Source organism: Podarcis pityusensis, assembly GCF_964106645.2.
Source record: "Podarcis pityusensis genome assembly, chromosome: 16".
In the NCBI taxonomy this organism is placed as follows: domain Eukaryota; kingdom Metazoa; phylum Chordata; class Lepidosauria; order Squamata; family Lacertidae; genus Podarcis; species Podarcis pityusensis.
Window position 1 is genome coordinate 31,220,470 of NC_138041.1, and position 18,399 is coordinate 31,238,868.

Consider the following 18,399-nt stretch of genomic DNA (forward strand, 5'->3'; position numbering starts at 1 on the left):
AGGGAGGGGGTGGAGGAAAGGGGCGGGGCGACGAAGGGTTTCGGTGACGTCATTGCCGCGCGCGCGCGGGGGAGACCGTCCCTTTCAAAAAAATATACTTTGGTTCTCCCGTTTGAAGTTCGGTTCCTCCTCTCTCTGTGTTATCGATGTTAGTAATTATTGCTGTACTGTATTGCATTTTTAAATAATAATAATAATAATAGTATTATTTTTATTGTTTGGTGTTTTGTTTTCACTTTTTAGGTTCGATTTCCCCTCTCCCTATCGTCATTATTACATCAAACAAAAACTTGTTTTATTAATTATCGTCGTCATTACATTAACAAAAACTTATTATCTGACGAAGTGTGCATGCACACGAAAGCTCATATCAATAACAAACTTAGCTGCTCTCTAAGGTGCTACTGGAAGGAATTTTTTATTCTGTTTATTAAACTATGGTTTTTATGTTATTAGGTTATATTATTTCCTTTCACGCCATCTTCCTCTTTTTGGATCGATTCCACCTTGTCATTATTATTTATTATTACATTTTTAAAAACCATTTTAAAAAATAAACATGATTTTATTCATTTATTTATTTATTTTTTAAAAAAATACCGTAGGGCGCCGAGAGAATCCATGGGTAGCCTCATAAATATGCTGAACACTTTCGTGGTCAATACATTGTATCCACCCATAAAATAAATAAAAACCTAAAATTAAAAAAGTTATAAGCGAAGATGCCAGAGTCTTTTTCCCGCTCTTTCCCATCATGCAACATCTCACTCCTCCAACCGCCCCCGCCCCCCTCGGATTCGCCACGCGCGGCAGCCATTTTAAGTAAAGGGGGCGGGAGCCGCCGAGGATCTGTGGCGTGAGCTGGCCCGAGACGTCCGGGTGTAGGGCGGGATATCAATTCCATAAAACATTCACAAATACTTAAAATCAACAATAAGCTTTTCAAAAAACAACCCGATTAAACACACGTCAACTTTCTATATATCTGGGCAGACTTGCCTAAACAAGAACGTTTTTAGCAGGCACCGAAAATAGCATCGTTCTTCACTGGGTAGTGGCGCCCTCCCTGTGGAAAACCCTCCTCCGTTCAGATGTCAAGGAGAACTACATAACTTTGTTGATGTTTTCCTGAGGTTTTATGATTTTTTGTAAGCCGCCCAGAGTGGGCAGGGTATAAATAAAATAAATATAATTATGGAGTGGGGTTTAATGTACTTTTAACAGCACCAGCTCCAAGGATTGAAAAGAACTTTGCTCATGTAGAGATCAACATGCCTGCAGATTTGCCCCACTACTTACTGGTTTTGCCCCATCTGCGAGGATTTCTGACCAGCCTTTTTTCAAAGATTTAGGTCTCTTGGTTGGGAGATCGAGTGGGCATTTGATTCACTTCTTATTAGGGGACGGGTCCTCCTCTGCCTCAGAAAAAGTGGCCTGTTTTGCTTTTAGAGCGACAATATTTTTTTTCCTTGTGGGGATGGTTAATGCGTTTAGAAGGGCGGCCGCCAAGCTCTTATCTGACAGAATGTCTGGTTTTTATTTTGTGTGTGTTTTTGTATTGTCTATCTTTCGTAATGGCTCCGGCTACACAAAATGAATTTCATTCAGGAAGCCTGCAGGCTGTTTCTACAGCGCTGCTGCTGCTGCGCTCGTGTCCTGCTTGAGGACAACAGGCGTCTGGGCTTAGGTGGGCCATTGGCATGGGCCTGACCCAGCAAAGAGTCCGTCATCTCCAAATTTAATGATCACTTAGTTAAATATATTAAGGTAAATTAACTGAAAACAGCCTGCAGATACTTAATTGGCTTAGGATTTTATTTAACTGATGAATTAATATGTTTAATTTCATAATGTGAAGATCTAAAGATGTTAATGTTTAAGTTATTTTTTAAGAACTGATTTGGAAAACCGTTAAAAGGACATGCAATGAAATTCAACCAAGGGGAAGCGAGGAAGTCACTTAACAATGTTAAAAAGTGTGAGTTTTAATAAGGCTATGATTTATGTTTGTTTATGTGTTTGTTTATAATGTTGTGAAAACCAATGAAAAAGTCCGTCATCTCATTTGCCCGCGCGCCTCCCTTGCCTGCCTGGCGCGCTACACCAACCCGCTCCCTCTCTCTTATTGCAATGGCGCCACGAGCCCTCGGGAGGGAACTAAAGAGCCTCGTTTTCCCATCAGCCCCTGCGGCAACGGCGCGGGCTGCGGGAATGAGGGGAAAGAAGGGGGGGCGGAAGGAGGGGGCGGGGAGCGCGAGCGACGGAGGAGGCGGAGCGGCAGCAGCGGCGCTGAAGGAGCGTGCGAGGCAGAAAGTGTAGGCCGGGAGGCGGGCGCACGGACGGTCGGTCGAACGGACGGGACGGGGCGAAAAGCCAGGCAGGGAAAGGTCGCGGCGGGAAACGGGAGAGAGAAAAGCAGCGGCTTACATTTGACGAGAGACGCGCCTCACTCGAGCCTTAGGAAAGAGACGACGCCACGCCAGCCCCCGCCATGGCCGAGACGAAGGTGAGACTCGAGAGGGTTGACGAAAAGCGCCGGCGAGCCTCGAAATCGAGAGCGAGGAGCAGTCAAAGGAGGTCCCGGGGGCGGGGGGGGGGGTTGGAGAGAGAGAAAGCCTGAGACTAGGCCGCCCTCTTGACTCATCCCCCCTCCCCCACCTCAGGTTTATTAATCCGTTGACGCCCCTTATTTCTCCTCCCGCTTTCCACGGGCTGCCTCAGCGCTGCCTGGCAGCCGTTTCTCTCTCCCCGCCCCCCCCCTCCCCCGGTCTTAACAAGGCCTGGGGCCTCCTATCCTCCTCCAAGGCGCGCAGGCAGGGCCGCCGCAGCAACGTGCTGCGCGCGATTCGCGTTTGCTGGGACGTGGCGTTCCCTTGGGTTTGTAATAATTTCTATAAACCTCCCCCCCTCTTTTTTTGGGGGGAGGGGGGTGTACTGGGCCCTTCTCTGTCTTCAGCCCCGGGGTGTGTGGGTGTGCTGAGATCTCCCCCCCCTCCCCGCCTGCTGGAGGAGGAGGAGGCCGCCCCACGTGCTCCGCTGCCCATCCCCGCTTCTCCTTCAGAGAGCCCGGTTTTGTCACAGCGATGTCCTCTCGTTAGTATTTCCATTTTTAAAATACCGTTGAGAACACCCGCATTGAAAGCGCGCTCAGGGTCATAAGGCTTCAAACAGGGTGCAGAAGGTGACTGCTGCTGCTGCTGCTTGCCATGCTTACCAAGTATTTCTAGGGATGCAGTCCTGTGCACCCGCTTGGCTGGAGGAAGAGGCAGTTGAATCCATTAAGGCCGCAGGCCTTCACAATATAAAAGGGGCTGAGGATTTGCTCGTTTATATATTTGGCATGATAGAAGAAATGGGATGGGTAGGAAAGCAAAACTAAACAGTGGGAGGGCACAAGTAAAAATCTGACAATTGGCCCAAAAGATAAAATAGCTACTAAGCACAGTAAAACTGCTTTAAATCCCACAATACCAGTTTTAATTTAGTAACTTTGTTGTGCACACTCTACAAAGAGAAAACTGTGTTTAAAATAGTGATATTTGTATTTCCTTGATTTGGTTTCTACCCCTCATCTTTTGATCATCAAGTAAAAACCTTGGGGCTGCTGTACCTTCTCTGACGCCTCACATTGCTAATAGACACGTTAACTTAACACCACAATCCCCTGTCCTTGGGAGGATCCTAGTTGTTCTATATTGCCTTTTTATATGTAAGAACAAGGTGGCACCATTCAGATTAAACAGCAGCTGCTAGGTCAACAACAGGTAAGTTAAAAATCGGCATTGCTGCCCAGCCAAAGTTTCAGAAAATAAATGGTTTTTCATCAAGCACTAGAACTGTATAAATGTAGGTGTATTCAGAGGGAGCTGGTTTCACAGAGAGGGTGCTACTGTTGAAAAAGACCGACCTTCTAATCACAGTTTAAAGAGCCTCTGTAGACAGTGACATGACTAGGAGGGCCGCCTCATCCAAGAATCTTAGTGACCAGTCAGGTTGATTTTCAGAAAGGTGCTCCTTCAGGTAAGTCTCAGGTTTTTTATGGCTTTGTAGGTAAAGATCAAAGCATTAAACCTGTTCTAATTGCATATTAGCAGCCACTGCTACACTTTTAAGCAGGCATAGGCAAACGCAGCCCTCCAGATGTTTTGGGACTACAACTCTCATCATCCCTAGCTGACAGGACCAGTGGTCAGGGATGATGGAAGTTGTAGTCCCAAAACATCTGGAGGGCCGAGTTTGCCTATGCCTGCTTTTAAGAGTGGTATAGTATATACATGGTAGGATGTCTCAGTCAGCATCCCAGCCACTGCATTTTGCTCTAGCTGCAGCTTCCAGACCAACCCTAAGAACGACCCCACTTAAGAGCACATTGCAGTAATCCAGTCTTGAGGTGGTTGAGGCATAGTAGCAAGGCTGTCCTGGTTCATAAATGATAATAGCTAGTGCACTAGTCAAAACTGGGTGGGGGTGGGAAGTACTCCTAGTCATTGTGCCCACCAGGTCCTTCAGTTCAAAGCTGACAAATCATCCCATTGTTACACACTTGCTCTTTTGGAAGCGTGCAGCCCTATCCAGGGTAGGCCAGCATCCCAGTACTCAGACTTGGGAACCACCTGCCCACTGGACTTGTATGGCCTCACCTGACTCAGATGTTACTGAGAAATAGAGGTGACTGTCATCAGCTTATTGATGACAATATGCTCCAATTTCCTAATTACTGTTTCAAGCAACTTCATATAAGTAAACAGCATTGGAGAGAAGATGGCACCCTGCAAACCCCATAACATAATTATCAGGAGGCCAAGTCACTCAGTGCAACTCTGCAACTGGTCCTTTGAGTAGGAAAAAGCCAATGAAAAACCATGAGCATCGCATTGTCATTGATATCAAAAGGCATGTGGTTGAGTGAGCCATGTCCTCAGCCCTTAAAGTTGCTGGCTTCCAAAGAGGGGAAAGCTCCATTTCTTTGTGGTGAGGATGAAAGTGTGGGCTGCAAGCCACCTCTAACAAGCAGACTAGAGGAGGGGTGGAGCCCCCTCCACCAGCTCACTCATCAGCTAATTAATTACATACTAATTAATTACATTAATTAGTAAAATGAATGCAACTATCACTTTCAGACCAAAATAGAAAAATTGGATTAAATGGCTAAGATGTGCAAGTTCATAAGATCTTGCATTTTTATTATTGGGGGTCTTTTTGAATTAAATATCACAAGCCTCTTAGCAATTTTGTTTTAAGGTTCGTCATGTGACTTTTTCCACAGGACACACATGAGGAGCATGACTTGGCACCTGACAACGTAGATGATTCTAACCATGACCCTCAGTTTGAGCCCATAGTTTCTCTTCCTGAGCAAGAGATCAAAACTCTTGAAGAAGATGAGGAAGAACTCTTTAAGATGTAAGTATAATAAGAATGGTGCATCAGTAACTTCCAAGCTTTGGGTTGGGGCATATTAATATGCTGATGGGTTGCAGCATTTGCACATTGGCAAGGCATACATGTTGTCTAGGGCAGTGCCTTTATTAGGCCACCAAAATGTCAGAAAATAGTGTCCAAGCTTTGGTATATGGGATTGAGTCAGTACAACTGTCTTTTTCTAAATGGCAATGTAAATCTTCGAACGGCTAAACTTTTAACATGTGGTAGTCTGTATTCAACAACTTAAGGCTCTATTCTGTAGCAATTCTCAGTGAGATAGAAGGGCTAACTTTTTTCTTTTTTTTTTCTGAACAGTCCTCCACTTACCTAGAAATGAGGAGTGCAAAGTTGGTTTCCTTTTCTGTGACAGAAACTAGTGTTTTCTATCATATAAGGAATGTCAATTTTCAGGCCAGTTAGTTCATTGAATTTATGAATCACATCCCACAACAGAATGCCCCAAAGGAACTTGAAAGTGTAAAATAAAGCAATACTATAAAAATACATACACATATGAAAAGAGAGACTATCTTGTTCCAACAGCTATTTCTTCCCAATGTACCTATAGTAAACTAGAAGCCTAGTACTACTGTCTTTAGCAAGGATTAGTATGTCCCCCACAACAACTTGTATTGGGGAAACAAATGGTCTAGGAGAGGGAAGCATATCAAATGTACATTCATATGGAGCATTCATGTTAAGAGATTACAGTTCTGTGAAAAACCTGGTAAAAATTTCCATGCATAAACTAATCTATGTCTTGTTTTCATTTTGTGTCTCCCTCTCCAAAAGGCGAGCAAAACTCTTCCGCTTTGCATCGGAAAACGATCTTCCCGAATGGAAAGAACGAGGCACTGGTGATGTAAAGCTTCTGAAGCACAAAGAGAAGGGGACCATTCGTCTCTTGATGAGGAGAGATAAAACCCTAAAAATCTGTGCAAATCATTACAGTATGTGATTTGGTACACTGCACTTGTTGTACAGTACTACTTATTTTGCTGTAATAGCAAGAAAGGAAATTAATAATAGGGACAGAAGGTGATGAAGGTCCTTCTGGTTCTGGTTACTAAGCAAGAGTTATACCCAAGGCCACTTGCACAGCGAGCTTCTGCCTGCGTCATCAGTTGGTGCGATGTTGGAGATTAACTGGAGGTTAAAAGGATCAAAAAGCTATGTAGTTTACCTTCTCTTAGCAAAAGTCCTTCAGATACAACCTCCAAATATAATCCAGTATGCCACAAGCAGACATGAGATATTTCACAAAGACATGCAATTAGCTTTAAGCAAGGCAGGGGAACCGTGCTGTGCAAATGAAGATAACTACGCAGGGCCCAGTCACTTATAGCCCAACCTTCTTTAGTTCAAAAATGGCAGTGAAACTTTCACATGTCTTAACAATAATACCATGAAAAACATGCCACACTATGTAGTAAGGGTTTCAGAAAACTAGTCCTAAAGGGTAGCGTCAAGATTCTAGAATGCAGTCTTAATTGTGAATAAAATCTAGTCATGCATTCATTGATAAATAGGCTAGACTAGAACTTAAATGCATTTTTAACAATCTTTTATGTTGCCGATAAGGTAGATATCTTCAGGCAGACAGTTAAGGAGGCTCTGTTGTTTGCTCTAGTACTTCCTGTGCCCAGCTACTTTTTTCTCTCTCTTCCTGCCCCGGCTTTTCCTTTCTAGTTACACCTGTAATGGAGCTGAAGCCCAATGCAGGAAGTGACAGGGCATGGGTGTGGAATACACATGCTGATTTCGCAGATGAGAGTCCTAAGCCAGAACTTCTGGCAATTCGGTTTTTAAATGCAGAAAGTAAGTTAAAAGCAACATAACTTTGATCACTTAAAATTGCTGTGTATGTATGAAGACATGTGAAGTGAGTGTAAACTGAATGTTTTGTATTTCATTGCATCCCATTTTTCTGTAATGAAACAGGCTACCCTCTGTGCTAGTACTCTGTTAATACTTCAGCAGGGTTGACAGGCCTAAAGAGCACGTTTCATGACTTCTATAAAGTAGGCAGTCTGGGCTATTTCAAAAAATTTTTATAGGTCACATGCAAATTGTGGGCAAGCAAATTAAGTATACTGGATTTACTTTTTGGATTGATAGGATTTTAGAGGTCCTTAAATCCTTGCCTCTTAACAAGTGGAAGCAAAGGTTACTGTGTTCTGCTCTCATGTGTCCTGGCCTAGCTGTTATTTCTATAAAAAGTATTGACTTACTACCATAGCAACCTTCAGGTTCTGTGTTGATTTCTTCTTGTGGTGTGCCAGTGAGGAACATAGTTAGCTGTTGCATGTAGGCCATTCAGTAAACCCAGGGAAATGGAGCACAACCTTACTTTCTGTGCATAGTGTGAAATTGGCTTTACGGACTTGAAGTTGGGGATGGGGGGAAGCAAATCAGACACAGGCCTTTGTTTCTTTTCCGGCCTATGGAATAAAAATGCCTTTTTTGATGAATGACATTTTTCATTATCTAGCATTGAGCAACAGTGACCTCAAGTGGTCATTTTTGCTAATATATTGTAGTGTAATGGTAAACCACCTGACAACTTCTATTGTATGATAGTTATGAAAGTATTGATATGCTATCTTTATCAGAAATCCTTTTTGCTAATATTAACTCTATTAAAGAAAAATCTGGCAGTGATGCTAGTACATGAACTCTAAGATCTAGTTAATCAGTAGGTCTTACGATACAAATCTCCACTGCACCTACTTGTCCAGCAAAACGTCAAAGAGTGCATTTTACACTGAAATGTATAAACAGTTCTAGAAACTCAGATACTCTGTAGACTGCATATGTACATGTGGCTTTACTAGATAGTTGGTATTGTCAAGACCAGAGCTTTCCAAACTGTCTCGATACGTTAGTGTGTCAGCTGCAGTATGTAGGTGTGTCACACAAACATTCTCCATGCTCCTCCTGGGGCAGGAAATGGGTTAGTTTAACCTCTGGTTTGCTAGTAAAACTGAATTACTGTGTCCCAAAATGATACATATCTAAAAAGTGTCTTGCCAACATCAAAAGTTTGGAAAGCTCTGGTCTTGATACAAAGAGGATGAGTGTTCATGCAATCTGAGGTACCAGAGAAAAAAACGTTACTTACTTTAAGTTGTGTCCAGATCCATTGCAGCATATTTTATGATACTTTATTTCCTTAAAACAGATGCACAGAAATTCAAGGCAAAATTTGAAGAATGTAGAAATGAGGTTGACAAGGGAAAGAAAGGTAAGATTTTTTTTTCTTCTGATGAAAGAATACTTCAGTCAGGAGACTGCAAACAATTCTGCAAAAGCCCCTGAACTATCAGAATAACTGGCATTTTATATATGTACTATATGTCAAGTTTTAGACCCTCTTTTAGATCCTCATTTACTTAAGCAGAAATGTAAGAGTTAAAGAGGCTTGCACTGAGGTGGTCTTTCCTTTTTCCATAATCTTCAGCAACATGCATCTCTGAACCTTTCAGCGTTACTGTCTCGTCTTGCTGTTTACCTAATTTTAGAATTTCTTGATCATACCCCACAGTTTAGCAATGTCAGAAAGTGACACGCTATCTCGTTTTTGCATGTCAGAGCAACTGACTTTCAGACACTTAAGAAATCCTCCTTATGAAACAGTAGGCAGGCAGTTGATTCTACAAAATAAAGTTTAGTTAACTTTATTCAAATCAATTTATTGCTAAAGAGAGAAGCAAATTGTGCATTGTTAGCACTCTCTTATATGCTGTTTTGAGGATAGACAATCTGGCTTTCAGGTAAGGTACTAAAATTATGGCGGTTGCAAGAAACAGTATGTAATCTTGGAGAACAATTGGAAATATAAGCATGATACATGGTCTTTGCATAAGAAGTCCAGCACACATTGTTTACATATCCAGCGATGACTAACTCATTTGCCATATTGACTGTGTTCACAACAAGCAAAGAGCCTGGACTTAATAAATTGTACTTGTATGAGCTCTGTGCTAGTGCGTTCAACCTTAATCTGTTTCACATGCATGGTTAAACAAATCAAGCCCTACTACTGGCAGACACCAGTCTTGTCCCCCAGGCTCTAGATGATATTGGTGTGTGTGAGAAGGGACACATGAAAGAAGGTGGTTCCTAAGATACCCAGGTCCCAAGTCATTAAGGTTTTTCAGGCTTGAATTGAACCCAGAAACCAATTAGCAGCCAGTATAAATCTCTGTGGGACATGGGTGGCACTGTGGGTTAAACCACAGAGCCTAGGACTTGCTGATCAGAAGGTCGGCGGTTCGAATCCCTGCGACGGGGTGAGTGCCCGTTGCTCGGATCCTGCTCCTGCCCACCTAGCAGTTCGAAAGCACGTCAAAGTGCAAGTAGATAAATAGAGACCACTCCAGCGGGAAGGTAAACGGCGTTTCCGTGTGCTGCTCTGGTTCGCCAGAAGCGGCTTAGTCATGCTGGTCACATGACCCGGAAGCTGTATGCCGGCTCCCTCGGCCAATAAAGCAAGATGAGTGCCGCAACCTCAGAGTCGGCCACGACTGGACCTAATGATCAGGGGTCCCTTTACATTTACCTTTATGAATCGCTGAGAACTGACAAGATTTTCATAAGGAGAAACAAACCACAAGCCTGGTTTGGACACAGTTCTAAATTATTCCTTTTCTAGTTTGTTTAACTGTTCATGTCAGGGGAGGAATGAAGTGGGAGCAGAACTGTGCACCAGCACACATCGTGTACACAGTATGATTTATTAAGCCAAGGTTATTCACTTATTGTTGCATGTAACACAGCCAGTGACTGCTAAAGAATTTTCTGTTAACACCTGTATATAAGAAAATTAACTTGCTATAGTGTACATAGGACCAAGAGACATGGACAGCGAGGGAGCTACTAAAGTGACCTGCAACACCTGTGCCATGTCTGTCTTCATGCCTGAGAATGTGGAAAACTACACCTGCAAGGGGTGCAAGCGGATTCCCTTGCTGAAAGAGAAGATAGAGCAACTTGAGACCCGCCTAGCCACACTTCAAGCTACTGGGCAAGGTGAGGAATTTCTCATTAGAGCAGAGTGGACTCTCTTGGAACAGCAACACAGGTGGGGTGCCCCTAGGAAGGAGGAAGATTGCCCATTGCAGGAAATGAATGCCTGGAGGAACATGACACACAGAAGCAGTACTGTCAGGAACCATGCTTTGACACTGGAGCTGCAAAATCAATTCCATGCCCTCAACTTGGACACCAATTCTGGGCTAGAGGAGCAAGTACAGTAGTTGCAGACCTCAGAATACATAGAAGTGATTATGGAAGGTGCAGTGTGCAGAACAATTCCTGTCACTCCCCAGAGGTGGAAGAGAAGTGTGTTGGTGGTAGGTGACTCCCTGCTGAGGGGGACAGAGGCAGCAGTGTGCAGGTTTAACAGGATGTGTTGGGTGGTGAACTGTCTTCAGGCGCAACAATTCACTATGTGACAGACAGGTTGCCAAGTTTTATAAAGCCCACTGACGATGACAACCCCTTCTGATTCATGGGTACAAATGATACTGCTAGATGTAGTCTTCAGCATAATAGCAAGGGACGTTGACACTCTGGGCAGGAAGCTGAAGGGCCTTGGGGCACAGGTGGTATTTTCATCACTCTTTCCTGTTGAAGATTGGGGCACAGGAAGAGGAAAATGCTGGAAGTAAAGTACTGGTGGCACAGGTGATGTCAGGAAAGGTGTAGCTTCTTGGACCATGTTCTCTGCTTCTTTGAGGAAGGATGTCTGGCAAGAGATGGGTTGTACCTCATGGCAGTTGGCGAGAGCGCTTTTGCTAAGAGTCTTATGAACCTGATCAGGAAAGCTTTAAATTAAACCCTGAGAAAGAGGGACATTGCAGACTACAAGGAGACACCTGGTACTGAGGATAACAGCTTCACTTATGCACAGGAGATGGAGGTGTTGCTCCAGAAACCTGCTGAAGGGCAGGAAACGGCAAGAAGGTGGAAGAAGCAACAAGAGGATCATGTCTCTTGGCCCTGGTACTTACCAGGAAGTGATCGACAAATGATACAGAGGCAAGAGAAATCTGAGTGTAGTCAGACATGTGCTCTGGACTTTAAGAAGGCTGATCTCAAAAAGCTTAAGGAATACTCAAAGAGAAGAAATACTCAAAGAGAAGGGAGTCCAAGAAGAATGAGAGTTTTAAAAAAAAGTGGAATATTGAAGATAGAGAGGCAGACCATTCCAACAAGAAAAGTGGGAAACTTCTAAAGAAACTAATGTAGCTGCATAAGGTGCTTACCGATGAGCTGAGATTTAAGAAGGACATACATAAGAAATGGAAGAAAGGGGAAATCACAAAGGAGAGTAGCCAACAGTTGCAGGGAGAAGGTCAGGTGGGGCAAAGCTCAGGTTTGCAAGAGAGGTTAAAAATAATAAAGTAAGTTTATTTGGCTATGTTTCAAAGCAAGAAGAACAACAACAAGCAAGTAGTGGGTCCTCTGCATGGAAAAGACTGAGAAATTTTATTGGGTGACAGAGAAGGCAGAACTGCTGAACACCTACTTTGCCTCTGTCTTCACCCAAAAGAAAAGCAGTGCCCAGCCTGGTGATAACAGAATAATAAATGTTGCAAGGAGGGAGCTGCAGCCCACGATAGGAAAAGAGGTGGCATAGGAACACCTAGTTACTTTAAATGAATTCAAATCTCCCAAGGCAAGTATAGTGTCCTGATCAAAGGAAGTATTCATCCTGTTCTGTTGGTCTTGCCTTGGTTAGAACACATCTGGAGTACCAAGTCCAGTTCTGGGCACCACAATTTAATAAGGTTATTGACAAGCAGAGGAGGGCAACCAAGATGACCAGGAGTCTGGAAACCAAGTCTTATGAGAAATGGTTGAGAGAATTGGGTATGTTTAGCTTTGAAAAGAGGAGACTGAGAGGAGTTATGATTGCCATCTTCAGATATCTAAAGGGCTGTCACATGGAAGAGGGAACAAGCTTGTTTTCTCCTGCTCCAGAGGCTAGGATCCGAACCAATGGATTCAAGTTACAAGAGGAAATTCCAATTAAACAAAAGAAGAAAATTCTGACAATAAGAGCTATTTGAAAGTGGAACAGACTCCAATGAGAGTTGATGGACTCTTCTTCCTTGGAGGTTGATGGCCTTCTGTTATGTATGATCTTGTTGAGATTCCTGCATCGCAGGGGATTGGCGCAGATGGCACTTGGGATCCCTTCCAACTAAATTATATGATTGCATAAAAGTAGAAAAATACAAAACATTTCCTAAATATATAAGCCAGAAAAAGGATGACCAACTAATGCATTCTATAATTCTATATAATTAAGGAATGTGTTCTAGATAGCACCTTTTCCCTTGGCCAGGCATGTAATTATTCTAGTACATAACAAATTTATTGAAATTTAAGCACAGCTCAAAGCCTGAGGTTTCTTAAAAACAGTGACTTCTACGTTCAGAGTATTTCAAAAAAATAAGTTTCTCAACCAGTAGTTTCACCACCCCTAGGCTGGATAATAGCTTTTCGCGTTAAAAACAGAGACATAGCAAATTACATCCCTAGCTACAGTAGCTGAAAGAGACAATGGGGACCTGTATGTTTGAAGCAGTTCCCATTTCCAGCATCCTATAAGCTTTTCTGACAAGCTAGTGGTATTTTTTGAGTTGTGCTAAAGCCATCAGCCATCCACGTCACACTGAGATCATCCAGGGTATCACAGGTCTTTCGTATGATAACCTTGGCATGGCATGTTACATGTGAAGTGAAAGACTTGTACAGCGTCCTTTGTCTTAGGGGAATTCCATCGTGCTCTGATGCTCTTGGCTTGCCTGTACATGATTTCTGCTTTTCAAATGGCCCTCAGTGTTTGTGCCTTGTTTCTGTTTCTGACGTGTAAGAGGGGAAGCAAAGGAATCTCTTCTCAGTTACAGTCATACCATGGTTCCTGAAAGCCTTGGTACTTGTACATTTTGGCTCCCGAATGCCGTAAACCTGGAAGTAAGTGTTGTGGTTTTCAAACGTTTTTGGAAGCCAAAGGTCTGACGCAGCTTCCGGTTGAGTGCAGCCAATCTGAAGCCACACCTTGGTTTGCAAATGTTTTCAGAAGTCGAATGGACTTCCGGAACGGATTACGTTTGACAACCAAGGTACAACTGTACTTACTGTTTCCTCCGTTTGATACAAGTGGGGCTTACTATACTCTTCTAAAGAAGGAGTTTTCAGTGCTTGATCTCAGTTCCTTGCGCATCACTCACTAGTCAAACTGGACGTTCACTATCAAACATGGTGTTCTTATGACCAGGGAACTCTCAGCCACAATTGACGGGATTACTCTCTGTCATCTTGTTGGATGTCTCTGCCCTGCAAGCAGCTGATAAGGAAATGAAGTTGTGATATGAGTGATTGCAGCCTGATGGCAGATAACCAATAAGTAGCTCAGTATCCACAATCAGGGATAAGTTGAATTTTTGCGACTTCCTCTTAAGAACGCAGATGGAGATTCGGGATAGACAAAAAGAAGTACCGTGTTTTTTGCACCATAACACTCACTTTTTTCCTCCTAAAAAGTAAGGGGAAATGTCTGTGCGTGTTATGGAGGGAATGCCTACGGGTGGCATGCCTACGGATTTTCCTCCTCTAAAAACTACGTGCGTGTTATGGTCGGGTGCGTGTTATAGAGTGAAAAATACGGTACTTCACAAAACACATACTGTGGTACCTTGGTTTAAGAAGAGCTTAGTTTATGAACAACTTGGATTAAGAATGCTGCAAACCCAGAAGTAGGTGTTTTGGTTTGTGAACTTTGCCTTGGAAGCAGAACATGTTTCACTTCCTGCTAAGTGTAAATTGAGTCCCCCGCTGCTATGGGAAAGCACGCCTTAGTTGAAGAACGGACTTCTGGAACGAATTAAATTCGTAAACCAAGGTGCCACTGTATAGGTACGGAGTTTATTACCACAATATGTGATAATCACCACCATCTCGGATGCCTTTAGAAGAGGATCAGGCAGTCATAGAGGATGCTCTCAATGGCTGTTAGTCATAATGGTGGAGTTACACAGGAGTGTTGTTGCATTTGTGTCCTGCTTGTGAGCCTCTCATAAGTATCTGGTTGGCCTAACAGGATGCTAGACTAGATAGACCTTTGGCCTGATTGTGCAGGGCTCTTACATCAAGTGTTCAGGGCCATGATTAACAGGTAAGCAATATTCATTTTTATGCTTAATAGCAGGCTCACTCTGTGCCTGACTGCAATATTCAGTCACGGTGCTTTTTAGGCCTGCTAGAGTAATCCAGGATGTTGTGAACACTTTCCCTACTTGTGGAAGTCCGTTTCAATTGATCTTGGTACAGATGACCCTTTTTGTCCTTTCCAATCCACAATTCTATGATTCCAGGTGCTTCATTATTGCTGATGAATTTGAGGTATAGAAATGTTACCAGTTTTTAAAATCTTGACGTTGGGATTTTTTAAGAGAGACTCTTAGTATTCAATTGACTTTTTATGTACTCATTAGGACGTGAAGTGTTATTCTCACTGAAGTGTCTGGTTTTCATATAGCTGCGTCATAGCTCTGCATGGATACAAATTCATATATATATATATATAGCACAACATTGCAAAATTATTTCTTTCTTGCAGCACTTTGTTACAGTGGAATAGCTAGTTGCTTTGTAATTAAAATTGTATTAATGGTTAGCAATTCAAAATCTTCGGGTAAGGAGGGGAGATTCTCCGCTCCCCCTTTGAGTTAATGGTTTTTCAAACTATGAAGCATTACTTTTTCCTGCAGATTATCCTGAAGGCATAAAAACATAGACATGTTGCAATAGAGAGCTTCTACTTTTCAAATAATGTAACCTTGGGTTGAAGTAGCTTCGGGATGAATATTTTCGGGTTGCGCTCTGCAGCGACCCGGAAGTAACGGAGCGCGTTACTTCTGCGTTTCGCCGCATGCGCAGATGCTCAAAATGACGCCATGTGCGGAAGCGGCGAAACGCGACGCGCAGTCACGTGTTATGTTCACTTCAGGATGTGAACGGGGCTCCGGAACGGATCCCGTTCGCATCCAGAGGTACCACTGTATCTTTTTTAAAAACTCCGCTGCTTATGATCTGAGTGCCAAAAGGACCTGCCTGTGAGAAATTGGAAAGTCAGGAACCAACCAATGCCTTTTCCTTCTTCCCTCCTGGGCCTGTAGTTGCGTGTCTTTTATCCTAACCAAATTACCCTGCTTCCTCCAAAGAACTTGGGACAGTACACATAGGGTGGGTTATTGCATGTTACAACAGTATCCCTCTCGGGTAAGCTGAGCAGAAATATAACAGCTTTCCCAAGGCTGTCCCATTAAGTGGAGCTTTGAATCTGGCTTATCTGTTGTTCAAATCACAGCATTTGCCACACTGACTGTCTTGCATTATTACACCATACAAAATACTATATTGTTCTCTCAGATCTTTTTGACATGTTTCCATATTACCTACTGCACTGTCTAATAATATCTTTAAACATTTTTTAGCAGGAACAGAAAAAAATGATAGTGCTGATAAAGTTGCCGAGAAACTAGAAGAACTTTCTGTAAAGGAGGAGATCAAAGAATCGGAGAAAGAAGTCAAGGAGAAAACTGAAGAAAAGCAATAAATCATCTTGGGCCTTGTGTTTTATTTTTTTCTTAATTTTTTAATTTTTACAAGGGACTTTATAAAGAACTGTATTACAACATTCACTTTTTTTTCTAACTTTTTGCCCTTTTTGAAGAGATCTTCAGAAAAAATCCATTCCCCAGTCATGAAAATGTACTGTGCTAAACTTTCTTTTCCATAGTGGAAACACTTATTTATAGTCATCCAAGAGAGTGAATAAAAGTTTGAAAATGGTGTCAAAGGACAGAACTGAATTTTCTGTATGCTTCAGATGTGTGGCTGCAATTATTACCTTGGGTTATATTTTTCAGTGCATATCTTTAGATGAGATGTAGTATAACTGAATTATACCAGTAGAAAAAGTGCAGGTAATAAAGATGTTTCTCATATACTGTGACTGAAAGCTGTTAATGAATGAAACAAGATACTCTATATTTTCCTTGTAAGTGGGGTTTGAGTGAACGTACGTGTTTTGTGAAACTTTGTTACGGAAAATGGCGTACCCCTTAGAATATAATGTCATGATCCTCCAATGGATTTCAGCATACTTATGGTTTCTAATGGTCCTTTGTAGTTGACCGAGCATGGCAGAACATGCGTTCTGAATTTGCCATGGCTGAAAGTGATGCTGGTTGGCAACAATGAAGCTTAAGACCTTACTATATTTCAAATATTTCTCCATGCAGAACAAGAATGTGCTGTCTGGAAAACTTTATAATCACAAGCAGTTTGCGGAATAGATGGGACACGAAGCCCAGTTCACTATGATCTCTTTAAATCTTCAGTTTAAGCTATCCATTTAACACAAGTATTAAGATTATCCTGTTCTTTGTTGCTGTCTTAATGATAGCATACCCTAGTGCTTTTTGCAGGTGGGGGAATTGACTTAATGGAGCTTCAGGCTGTGGGAAAGTTGAATATTTCTTAGCATCCTTGGGGCAAAGCATCAACATTTAAGGACTCCGCATCACTCATAGGGATAGAACCTCGGGCAGATTTAACGTTAAACTTCAGTGCCATGTACCTAAACTAAGATGTTCTATCGCTTGTTCTGCCACTGATAATAAAAATTGGTTATCTTGCAGGATTTGCTGCAAGGATAGTATTATGTGGAAGCTTATTTCCACATGGAAGTCCTTTTCGATCTCTACGTAGGAACAGCCAAGGGTGTTTGTGACTGACTGCATTTGGCACACAAGTTTACACTTCTACTGCAAAATAGGCAATGATTGCTGACAATGCCAATGATATTCCTGTATCCAGGTCTTTGTTGCACAAGTGTGTGTGTCTGGATTGGGGCTTGTCTCAGTCCAAGTCCATTTTTTATACATTTATACTGTCCCACTTCTGTTAACTGTGTGGGTCTCCTCAAAACACATAGATTGTTTAACGTACTTGAGAGGTGAGAATAACTGATGCAGTCTTTAAAGGTCTGAGCCTCCCATGTACACATCAACTGTATATTGAGTGTGCATGTGTGTAGATGTGAAATGTTGCTTTTCCTATTCGTAATGGTATGCACAGCACTTCAAACACAAGCCTTTTCACGTGAAACTGGGTGGCGGAATCTTTCACTTAATATAATGGATTTAGAATGTGTCCTCTTGTCTTTACCTAGAATTATAAACATTTCCTGGATTTTCTGTTTCCAATAATTGTTCTGGATTTCTATTCTATGATTATTACCCCCCCCCCCCGTTCTTTGTGCATACTGTTAGCTGCATAGCATTTTGCCCTTGTCACGTTTGATTCTTATGGCTGAGTCTGTCAAGACTGCTAGAATTTCTTCGGACTTTTCTATGTGGGGGTGGGAATAAGACCTGCAGAAATACCTCAACAAATCCCTTATTAAGGACTCTTGCCAGTATATATGATAGTAATGCATTTGAAGGTTAAAAGGGCATTGTCTATTGCTCTTCAGATCCTCCCATCTGTAAAAGTCACCATAGGTGGATTCTGATTTATCTTGTCAAAGGGAGAAATTTTGCTCACCAAACTAACTTCAAAATAAATTTAACTGTAATCATCATTCTTGCTTTTTTTTTATAGTTCTTATATCAGCTATACATTGATGTTACAGAAGCAGAAAATGGCAACAAGCCATATCGTGTGACCTTATCAATGCTAAGGGTGCCTCTTTGCTGCAACCAAGCCTTCCTTCAAATATGTTGTCTCATGACACATTTGTATACTTCTTCACATCCTCTGACTTGTACCTGTGATTGTTTACAACTGTTTAAAACATTCAGGTGACATGATTTTTATATGGTACATTTGCTGATCATAAAACATGTTGAGGTTGGAGCGCCTTTTGGATGTTAAACGTATTTCACATTTTTGTTT

General features: G+C 42.3%; 1 protein-coding gene across 5 annotated transcripts; it reads left to right on the top strand.

Moving 5' to 3' along the window:
- Window positions 1-2,234: 2,234 nt before the first annotated feature.
- RANBP1 (RAN binding protein 1) lies at window positions 2,235-18,085 on the top strand. 5 transcript variants are annotated; one of them, XM_080985275.1, is made up of 7 exons: window positions 2,235-2,506; window positions 5,267-5,403; window positions 6,217-6,374; window positions 7,114-7,242; window positions 8,606-8,668; window positions 10,264-10,455; window positions 15,936-18,085. In XM_080985275.1, exons 1-7 carry the CDS (start codon window positions 2,492-2,494, stop codon window positions 16,052-16,054), a joined length of 813 nt encoding a protein of 270 aa, XP_080841401.1. In that variant the 5' UTR covers window positions 2,235-2,491; the 3' UTR covers window positions 16,055-18,085. The 5 variants fall into 5 exon arrangements, with proteins under 5 accessions (XP_080841401.1, XP_080841400.1, XP_080841402.1 ...); XM_080985274.1 differs by having other exon boundaries at window positions 2,236-2,506; window positions 15,933-18,085; XM_080985276.1 differs by having other exon boundaries at window positions 2,236-2,506; window positions 10,273-10,455; window positions 15,933-18,085.
- The last annotated feature ends 314 nt before the right edge of the window (window positions 18,086-18,399 follow it).

Excerpts from the sequence above, each read along its gene's own strand:
- RANBP1 (XM_080985274.1), top strand. Across the intron at positions 6,375-7,113 it reads AATCTGTGCAAATCATTACA|TTACACCTGTAATGGAGCTG; the intron begins GTATGTGATTTG and ends TTTCCTTTCTAG. Across the intron at positions 10,456-15,932 it reads ACTTCAAGCTACTGGGCAAG|CAGGAACAGAAAAAAATGAT; the intron begins GTGAGGAATTTC and ends AACATTTTTTAG.